Raw genomic sequence first — 11,181 nt, forward strand, 5'->3', positions numbered from 1 at the left:
TTTGCATAACAAACTTATAACTTTCGTTTCTTATTTTTCTTTTTTTCTGTCTTGTCATGACAAAATTAACCCACAATAAAAAAAAGATTACAAATATGAATAATTCTTCCGAATTCACATACATAAGAGGTAATACTAATCTATATTAGGTTCTTTAGTTCCAGCTAATTTAAAATAGTCAACTTGAAATAGACGTTTAAAATCAAAAAAGAGACAACATTACAATTCAATAGTGATAAGAAGTGCGAAAATTGAGATGATGAGGAGATAAACAGCAGATTAAAAAAAATGAAAATAAGAACTCAAACTAAATCAACAAAATAAATGGTAAATTATTTTATTTAATCATCTCAAAGTCTTTTCTAAATTCAAATAAATAAAAATCACTGTACAATAAACGACAATATTAAATCAAAGCAATTCGCTCTGTTTATTAAGATTAATAAATTTAAACAATCGTTACATATTTACGTCATCAAACCTTTTTATCTCTAATTTCTCGACTTTTTCGAATTGTAATTACACAAACATTGGTTTCTTCCTTTATTTAGATATCTAAATCGACAAAGAAAAATTAAAGTTCTTTTTCGTTGTAAGCAACTTTATAATTAATGATCCAAAAAGTTAAAAAGTTAATTTTGAATTAAAGTCCTTCTCTACCAGAAAGGACTCTCAACATGACATCAAATGCATGTAACGCTGCTAGTGTATTCTCTTCATAAACTATAACCTTTAATAGGCTATTGTATCTGTTTAAAACATACAATAAAGAAGTCAAAAACTCCTTAACTAACAATGTTGCACGGTTAACCGATATGTTATAGTTATAAGAAAAATCGAATAAGGGAATATAAATATGTTTTTCTCTATTTGCAACAGCTTTCTCAAATATTTCTTCATAAACATCCTTTAGTGATTTTGAATTGACATTAACAACAAATAGTCTTTGTAATGTTCTTGTCATTGGTATGCTATCCGTAGAATATCTCTGATTCGCAAGTACTGTAACACAACTATTTAAAGATGGATAAGATTGTCCAATACTTCTAAACACAGCATTTATCCCAGTATAACCAGCATCTACAACAGCAACATCACAATTTTCAGGTCCTGGGATAAGACCAGAATTCGCAAGATAAATTTGTCTCGAGACTTCAATATATTTACTTGAATAAAACGACGTAACTGTATTTATCCAATAGTTCATACTGTAAAGTTTTGAACAGTCATAATGTGAAATAGCAGAGATAAAGTCATTAGTATTCATATTATAGAAATGTTGCGGCATTCCAATTTTAACAGGAGCAGGCCTATCCGCATTTCCATTTCCTGTAAATTTAGGTAATGGTGGTCTTTGCGGTGGAACTTTAACCGGTGTAGCAGTAGTGGTAGTAGTAGTAGAACTTCTTCTGGTTAACTTTTTCTTCAAAGTTTTAATTAATGAGGTTTTCTTCATAGGAGTAACGAATTCAGGAATAGCTCCATAACCAATAATTCTACGTAAATCCATCCAGTTTTTATCAATTTCTTTAATTGAAGATGTTACACCACCACAACTTGAATACTCCAAATAGTATGTAGCAAATAATTCAAGTGCAAGGAAAAATAAGGAGGACTCATGTGTATAAAATGTGACATGAATTGAATTTTTTTGTGGACTAGTTAAGTAAAATGCATCCATAGTTATTGCTGCTTGTAATATATATTCTTTATTTCTGTGTTCACTTGTATCCATACTTGTCGATAATAAAGGTGTTAATATAGTAGAACATCTAAATTTAGCAGAAGCTAAAATTTTCTCATATAATACTTTAGTGGATTCAATTCTTGAATTATACAAGAATTTTGTTGTATTTAAACAATATACTCTTGTAACTGTAAATAGATATGGACTTGTAAGATATTGGTTTGGCTTTGAAGTAAAAACCTTAATTTCAGAGCTTCCAACTGATGTACATTCTTTCTCACTAACACCTAGTTTCAATGCCAAATTAACTTGTTCACGAACTGAAACATCTACAACTAAACAACCACATCCATATACAACTGGCGGTTGATCAGTTAATATTAGAGAAAAGTTTCTAGATGTACTTAAACTAGATACTCTTCCGTTAAACATTGATAGAATTAAATCTGATAATGGAGTTGATGCCATGCAATCATTATCATAAGTAAATGTATATGGAGAAGGTGTAACAACTACAGTACCACTTCCTGTCCTAGTTTCACTTGGATAATGAGTTCTTGGTCTTAATAGTGAATAAACATGATATCTTTGTGGTTTTAGCAAACTACTAGATGCCTGTACTGTCATGAAGAATGGCTTAATTTGATCTATTAACACAGCCTGTAATTCTATGCTATTAACAATAATAGTTACATGAACACTATCATTTGTGACCAAAAATTCATTTAAAGCCTCGCCTAAAGAATCTATACAAACTGAAAGTATTTTATCTGAAAAATTCGAATCATTTGACCATAATCCAAATGGCAATATTAATAACTCCGTTAATTTGTTTCTATCTGCATAACTTAATATATTTGTGTATGCCTCTTTAATCAATGCCAGTAATGACGCATAGTCGTTTACTTCTTCTAATGCTTCAGTTAAACTCATATACACTACTTTAGATAATGATGAAAACCACTCGTGTTCATTTTGAATGAACTTTGGGGACCTTATAGTCACTCCTGATTCTTTTCTGTATAGATTTGGTGGTAATCTCATTTCATTCATAATATCAATAAAGTTATACGAATCACTATCCATTACAATCATATCACATGAAAATAAACCAAATGAAAAATCAGTAGATGCAATTGATACCTGAGTTGTAACTGCTGTATATTTGCTTAGATATGGATCTTTTAATTCCGTCAATAATGTATGTAAATTCTTCATTGTTGGACATGCAACACCATCATATTGATTGAAATCTCTTAGTAATGGTACTGTTGGTGAATCAGGTATTTTATATTTAATTCTAGGTGGCACTGGTGGTGGTTTTTTAGAAATAAGTGGTACTTGTCGTAGTTGTTTAGGCCTAGGTGGTACTTGTGGTGGTGATCTACCGATATTTCCCAATGTGTCATCCCTAATTGAATTTTTATAAGTGTTTTGATCTCTTGAAAATGCCAGTGAGAAACCATCCAATACTGCATTATAATTTGAATTTCCAGATACAGGTATAACTATCTGAAATGGACATGATAAATTATTTCCGTATTTTGCCATTAACCAAGTTCTAACTTCGGCTGCCATAACGGAAACTCTAGATGAAAAGTTTCCTGTATCCGATGGTATTACCGGTAATAGTAATGTGTCTAATGAATCCCTAAATGCAGCATCTAATATACCCTTAAATAATGTTGATGGTGGAAAACTTGCTTCAACACAGTAAATACTTTCAATAAATCTTTTGTAATTCTGAACTTGGTTCATCTTAAATATTACTGGGAATGTTGGTGACAATACGGGACATGTCACTCCTGCTGTTTTAAGAATATTATTATAATTCGAGTCCGTTGAATCTACTACCAAAGCATCACATGACGGCGACTTAAAAAATTCTGGATCTGTTGGGTCTGCTAATACTATAGATAAACATTTCGATGATTGAAATGAGCCACCCCTATTTGTCAAATAATCACTCAAGGTATTAAGATTCGTACAATCAAGTGAAAATGCCACTTTTAAATTAAAAATAGATATTAAAATCAATAGTATGCCGGTCCCCATATTTTATTCCTCTTAATATTCAAATGTTCTTATTTAGTAAATATTTATAACTATATTGTTGTGCGAGTAATTCAAAACAATTTCATTAAAAAAAAAAAAAAAACCTTCACCTCATTATAACTTAACATTTAACACTCGTATTTATATTAATACGTTTTAATATTAAAAAATATATACAGTAAATTATTTTTATTATTGCAATACATATCTATTTTATATTATTATTCTTTATGACTAGTATCTTAATTATTTAGGTACCTATGTCAAGACAAGACACACAAACCGCCTTTTTTAAATAAACTTGGGTCTTTTGGGTTTGAGTAGTAGAAAAAGAATACAAATAATAAATGTAATACAGGTTTATAATCATTACAAATAGTGAGCTATTCTATATGTGTATAAGATTTTTTAATTTTTAACAAACAAATTTGTGTGTAGAGATTTCAATAAACATCAATTAGGTCATGGGGTTAAATGAGTGAAAGTATATTCATTATCTTGTATATACTATCACTATTTTTATTATTTAATACGATTCACTTTGTGTGCCTATTACTTATTGTGATATTTTTTTGCTATTCACCTTCAATAAATAATAAATCGAAACTGATTTTATGGTTAAAATTTTGTAGCGGGAATAATCTTTATTTAGATTCCAAGCCACCTTTTTAACTTTGCAGTTTTATTTATTTTTTTTTTCATTGAGCAAAAACAGATATTATTCAGTATTACTTGTAACAATATAACAGACTATCAAGTCTAACTAATAAAAAATAATAAATTCTGTCATATTTATACTAAAAAATGACTATTAAAAGTAATGATGAAAACAAAATAGTAAATAGATTGAAAGAAAATAGAGAAAATAATTTTATATCAAATAAAGACATAAGCCGTGATAATGAGTGTAAACAATGTATAATAATGAAATTCATTAACCCAGTAAATGTTTTAACTTTTATCTTAAGTTTAATTTTTAAAATGTTAGTTTTAATATTTCATTTTTTTTTTAGTCCAAGAATTAATAGAAGATTAGATATGTATCCATATTATGATGTTAATGAAATTAATTTTGAGCCGAGAAGCAAATATGGATATCGGTTCTTTCAAGTAAATAATAAGTTTGTAAGATTAGGATTTGGATTTGAATATAACAATGTATATTATTTCAGTAATAGTCATTTTTCAATAAAAAGTAAAATAGTAATTGATAATAATGAAATTAAGCTTTATCAAATAGGTTTTTGTTTTCTTTCATCAAGCAAAGTACCATCTGACTTAGCAAAACCACATGATGGCGATGATTTGTATCTAGTCAATCCATATACCCAAACAGTAAAAGGAAAATGTATATTTAAAGATCCAATCTACTACTCTTATTTTCCTATTTCGTCTGGACATAGGAATTTTATTGGTCTTCCTATTTTTAATTCAAATGGCGAATTAGTCTCTATTTATGATAATCTAAGGACAATAGAAGGTGTTCAATATGTATTACTGGGTGAAAAATATATTTGGGAAGGTAATAGTACTTTGATTACAAGGGAAGTGAATTATGAACAAAATTATATGTATTTAAATAAAACTGAATATCCTAAATATGAATTAGAACTATTTAATATATATAAAAATAATAATAAAATTGGTACATTTTTTAAATATAAATCAGTTTGTTATATTTCATCAAAATTTATAGATCCTGATACTAATATGATTAAGACAGACATTTATAAACAAAACGATTACGCAGATGTTTTGGCTGGAATCAAGAATAAACCATTTACTAAATTATTTAGAGAATGGTATTTTTATTCACCAAACTCTAAGCATAATTTAACAATTGCTAATGAAGGCGTTGCAGTTAAAGTACTAAATTTCGAAAGTGGTGATATATACTTATCTGGTGTAATAAAATATGAACGAGAATTTAAAATATGGGCTAATTTCAAAAAATATCCTATTAAAAATTTATCAGGGTATCCAATATTAGATGGTTATGATAGATTAATAGGTATATATGGCGATTTTAATACTAAAATTGAAAAATGTTCATACTCTGTACTTGTAGGAAATAATATTATTTTCAAAAATTGTTTTTTCAAAATTATATTATCTAATAATTTAAAATATAATTACATTCACAAAGTAAATTATGATTTGAGTACAATTGATAATATACTATCGTATTGTATATGTAACAATGTCATCTCAAAAAATGATCATTATTTTAAAAACGTATTGTTCGGATTAGAAAATGAAAGTATAGTTAATGAAATAAAAAATCTTATTCGTAATAAATTTGGAGAAAAGTCAAATAACAATATTATTACAGTAGATAAGGCAAATATTTGCAAATCTTTTGATATTTTTAATGACAATAATAGCTCAGTTGATACGATGTTCTTATTTTCGTCCATAAATTGGATTGTACATTATCATATTAAAGAGAATAATGAATTCCCCTTTAACAACCCAAACAATCTGACAATTATATTTCCAAGTAAATCAAATGGAATAACTGAAGAGTTATTAATTAACTACTACGAAGAAGCATCACGAAAAAAACGTGGCTATTTGTTTATTATTAATTCATAATAGATTTGTAATTTTATATTTGTTCAATAAGGAGTTGAAACACAAAATTTAATAATTTATATATTAATATTTATTCGTTTATTATATATTTGTTTATCTACTCTAAATATAAATTAAGATAACCTAATTTTAGTAAAACAACTGTTAAATATATCAAATTCTGATATAATTGAACATAATGTAAATCCATTTTCCGTATCATAGTAGCCAAGTTCCTGGATTTTTTTGAGTTTGTTATGAAAGTCATTTATCAATTCTTGCTCACTTTTCTCTTCTAACTTGTTTATGGTTTCAAATTTAATACCATCATTGGAGATATCAACATTAGATAAATCTGTGTTAATAGACTTTATATCGCTATATATTTCGGCTGGATTGAGCACTATAAGAAAACATGCAAAAGCGAAAAATCTCATTAAAATACATCTCCACCCATTTTTGTTATCACGATTGTAATAAGTACCATCACAATTGTCATCACTCAAACATTCGTCAATATTATTTATGCTATCTTTTAAATAATCATTATTATAAAATTCACTATTTATGCAAGTATCTGATTTACATTCAGATAAATAGTTTATATTTTCACCTGCTTCGTAGTTTTTTTCTGTTGTTAAATTTTTGATTTTACTTTTCAAAGAGTTATTTTCATCTGTAATTATTTCACACAAAACCTTCAATTTTTCAGCATTTATATAATTTATATTGTTAATACCACCTATATCCATTGTATTCAACGTTGTTATATCGTTAAAAGAAATATTGTTTTTCAATATATCATAGCATTCCTCAATTATTTTTTGCATGTTAAATGACGTGTTTCTTGTTTCATTTATAGTATCTAATAACTCCTCTACATATCCTCTTATTTCACTTAAACAATTAGTATCAACATGTTTATTTTGAATTTCCTCTTGGTTAAAATTGTTAACTTTTGAGGTCGACTTGGCTAAAACTAACTCTGCTTCTGCAATTGACAATGTCATATAAAATCTTTCTGTATCGTGTTTTAATTTTAATGTAGAATCTAAATCGGGAACCATCATCGCAAGCTGTTCCCTAACATCGTTTTCAATTATCTCTATATCACTATCATCGCCCAAATCAGAACAACTTTCTGTATTTAAATTTATATTTTCGCTTTCGCTTATTTTGTTTTCAACTTCACCATTGTATTCACTATTGTATTGTATATTATTAATACATTCAGTATTTAACTCATTAATGCCATCACTTATATTCTCTTTATTAGAATCAAAACCGCTAACAATGCAATTGCTATCTAATTTTTGTGTTTTTGTTTCATTTGAATTAGAACATGTTCCATGTTCGGAGTTCGATGCAGAAGTTGTTACCACACTCAAATTTGTTTCATTAAGTATCTCCATTTCTGATCAAATATGTGAATAAATAGAGATAACTGATGATAATCTGCAACTATGAAGTTCTAATATAAATTAATTTTTTTGATGCTAATGTATATTTGAAGAAAATAATACTCTTTTTTGTGATTATTTTCTTAATATTCACATTTGAATGGTCATAATTCTTACCCAGCGCCGAATTGTGGGGCTCGAATAAGAGCAAGATGAAAGTTAATGAAAACAAATAAAGGAAAAAGAATGAATAAAGTGAAATAAATAGATAAATAAATGTAAATGTTACAAATTGATTATTTCATTAATTAATATATAGGGAATTAATAAAAAGTACTGTTTGGTGTAGATCTGTGCAATGACAATTAAAATACAAATGTAGTATGAAACATACGAATTTCTCGGTAAAAAGTTTAATACATTCTACCTGAAACTTATAGTTTTAATTTTGTATTAAATATAAAAATTATTAAGTACAGTAACTGGCTAAATAGCACGTGATTTGTATATGAATATATTTATAGCCAGCAAAAAATATTATACCAAATGATTTTTTCTAAATCCTACTCTCCCCACTTATCGTTGGCCTGTTTCAGCACTACTATATTAATCTGCTCCACTTATTCACTTCAAGTAATAAGCCAACTAAATATTCTAATTTCTTTCTATATTTTATTTTGTTCCCTAACCCTAAATAATAATTCGTCAATCTTACCTAACAATTTTGGTGTTTCAATTGTTCTTAACAAAAAAGGATTGCATAGTGTGTCAACATATAGTTTGTATATATTTTGAAAAAAATCCTTTAATTCACTTTCATTTTCCGGATGATCTTGCAAAATTGCAATTATTTTGACTTGTGAAAAACTTAAAAACCCATATATTTCGTATTCATAATTGGAACTTATTGCAGGACCAAGGTAACCTAAATACGTATCTAATGACCCCTCTGTTGAATCATCATTTGTTTTCCTTTCTAGCAAGTCTAGTGCAGAATAAATTGAGAATTGCATTGATTCTTGAAATTCATTTTCAAATGATCTAAATAAAAGCGGTTGATTACTTCGATCTACTAGAGATATGCAAACAACTGATATCATTATTCAATACATAGATGTGTTAATAAATGCCGAATTTAATATATATATTTATTTGTTTAATTGGGAAAAAAATTGTTTGGACAGCCGATTTAATGGCGGTTCTTTGTCTTGTTTAACAATAGGGAGGAAAAAACATTGACAAATAATACACAAAATAGGCACTTCATTAAAATAAGAACAATATTATATTGATTTCATTTTATCTATATTAGTGAAACACCTTTCAATCACAGTAATATCTCCTATTGCATTGCAAATACTATTATCTTCGATATTAATATTATCCCACTTTTTTAATATACAATCTGTAGATTTTATCATATTATTCTGATATAAATCCGTTAATGAATAATTGCCGTTTTTATCAGTAAGCACCCTATATGCTTGAATTGTAGCTGACTTTCCATAGTTGAATATATTTGAGATAGTTTCATTATTATCAGTAGATACAAAAATTCCAATTGCCAATAAAACCAATGCGAATAGAATCTTAATCGTCTTATACATATTCCTACTATTAAGGTCTATATAGTTTTCGTTCACATATGAGACTATTGTATTTGAATTATTAATTGAATCTTCTATTATATCACATACATCTTTTAATACTTTTCTTTCCAGTTGATTACCTTCAGATGAAAAATTATTGAGAATAATTTCCTCAATTAATTTTTTTGAAATACCAAGATTTATCATATTTTCACTAATATTTTTTGTGGATTCAAATATTTGATATTCAAAATGATCGCTCGTCTTAATATATTCTGTTTCATTCATACTTGATGCTGTGCTGCCTTTACAACTATTGAACAAATAATTATTTTCAAAGATTCTTTCAATATCATTTTTGTTCGCAAATAAACCTAGGTTATTCACTAACTTTACGCCTCTTTCTACATTTATTTCTTTATTTTTACAAATATAATCGTTGGATTCGAATGAACTAACATAATCATCATCTACTTGGTACTCATATTCATTTGAAGTATTGTAACTTGAATCAATGTCACTAACTACAATATTGCTGTTATCTATAAAGTTATCTTCTTTTCCAGAGATATCTAGTATATTTTTTATGTTAACTTTACTTTTATTTACATAAATTCTTATATTTTCTTGAATCAATTTGCTTACTGTAATTACATCAAAAGTAGTGGTTGGATGTTTATTAAAAGTAAAATATAAATTTATTAAACCTGAATACATTTCATTCATATCATTGTTTAACATATTTACGCCTGAATTACTATCACTAACAAAAAATTCTTTACTTTCAAAAATAACATTAAGACCTTTTTTTGGAATTATTCTTGCAATAATATTTGACAATTGCTCTCCTGACCATGTTGGATATTTTAGTGACATTCCTGTTAATAACAATACATCTCTTAGTTGCTGCCATATAATTGTTTCATCGTTAAATTCATATGATTGTTGAATATTTAATATTTCTTCAATCTTCTTCCAAAATGTTAAAAAACAAAAATTACTTAATTGTTGTTTGTAAACTGTTAATTCAAATGAACATTTCTTATTTTTTTTAGTTTTTAATATTTCTTCCAGATAAGTTAACAAACTATTCAGTGTTTTTATGTCTATCTTCTTTCTGTATTTATTTGTCTTTTCTTTACAGAATTCACTACTATATTTGTTATCATCGTAATCATAATCTGTTTCTGTTGTATTATCGTTTGAATATTTAACACAATCTGTTTCATTTTTAAATTGGGAATCATCATTTAATTTACGTTGATTAATGACTTTTTCTATTACAATATTTTCAGAGTTGTTATTGTTATTGTAAGCACTATTATTTTCTATTATATTATGTATTTTTGAAAATGTTGAAATAGGATATATTGAACAATATGTTGATGGTCTCAATTTTGTTCGTATATTTAAATTCAAGCGATTATTATTCAAGTCAATTATATTATTATTACTATCACCATTAACATCTATTTTACTATTTCTGTCGCATTTCTCACTAGAAAATTCATTTCCATTTTTTCTTAACTTATAATTTGTACTTCTAACAGATTTTGGAGTTGAAATGCTTTTCTTGTTTATTAGAAATAAATTTAATTTTTTTTTCACTATTAAAAATAGTTTTTTCTTAGTAGGTACCTTTTCTTTATCATAATTTTGAATCCAATCATAAAGTTCTAACAAGCCATCAAGCTCAGTAACGTCTTTTGCTAGTAACATCTTATAGATTATAATTTTAATAAATAAGTTAAAATTAGTTTTTGCTTTCCTTAAATATGGCAATTGTCGGTCTAAATTTTTTTAAAAGGGCTTATACAGAAAATAATAATGGTAAACAATAAATTGTTTTACTTGATATCTACACGAATTAAACATT

The 11,181-nt window shown here is 26.8% G+C and overlaps 5 protein-coding genes across 5 annotated transcripts; 1 reads left to right on the top strand and 4 right to left on the bottom strand.

Annotated features, from left to right (window-relative positions):
* Positions 1 to 643: 643 nt before the first annotated feature.
* FG379_002136 (uncharacterized protein) lies at positions 644 to 3,742 on the bottom strand (the record flags this gene model as incomplete). Its single annotated transcript, XM_067328005.1, has 1 exon — positions 644 to 3,742. One exon carries the CDS (start codon positions 3,740 to 3,742, stop codon positions 644 to 646), a length of 3,099 nt encoding a protein of 1,032 aa, XP_067183544.1.
* Positions 3,743 to 4,546: 804 nt separating this feature from the next.
* On the top strand, positions 4,547 to 6,337 carry FG379_002137 (uncharacterized protein; the record flags this gene model as incomplete). The annotated part of the gene is made up of 1 exon (XM_067328006.1): positions 4,547 to 6,337. The coding sequence occupies one exon, from the start codon at positions 4,547 to 4,549 to the stop codon at positions 6,335 to 6,337; it is 1,791 nt and encodes a 596-aa protein (XP_067183545.1).
* A 113-nt stretch (positions 6,338 to 6,450) lies between these two features.
* On the bottom strand, positions 6,451 to 7,728 carry FG379_002138 (uncharacterized protein; the record flags this gene model as incomplete). Its single annotated transcript, XM_067328007.1, has 1 exon — positions 6,451 to 7,728. One exon carries the CDS (start codon positions 7,726 to 7,728, stop codon positions 6,451 to 6,453), a length of 1,278 nt encoding a protein of 425 aa, XP_067183546.1.
* Positions 7,729 to 8,381: 653 nt separating this feature from the next.
* On the bottom strand, positions 8,382 to 8,816 carry FG379_002139 (uncharacterized protein; the record flags this gene model as incomplete). Its single annotated transcript, XM_067328008.1, has 1 exon — positions 8,382 to 8,816. One exon carries the CDS (start codon positions 8,814 to 8,816, stop codon positions 8,382 to 8,384), a length of 435 nt encoding a protein of 144 aa, XP_067183547.1.
* A 183-nt stretch (positions 8,817 to 8,999) lies between these two features.
* Positions 9,000 to 11,024, bottom strand: FG379_002140 (uncharacterized protein; the record flags this gene model as incomplete). Its single annotated transcript, XM_067328009.1, has 1 exon — positions 9,000 to 11,024. The coding sequence occupies one exon, from the start codon at positions 11,022 to 11,024 to the stop codon at positions 9,000 to 9,002; it is 2,025 nt and encodes a 674-aa protein (XP_067183548.1).
* Between the last annotated feature and the right edge of the window lie 157 nt (positions 11,025 to 11,181).

This window comes from Cryptosporidium bovis (assembly GCF_009768925.1).
Source record: "Cryptosporidium bovis isolate 45015 chromosome Unknown contig_3, whole genome shotgun sequence".
Classification (NCBI taxonomy): Eukaryota; Apicomplexa; class Conoidasida; order Eucoccidiorida; family Cryptosporidiidae; genus Cryptosporidium; species Cryptosporidium bovis.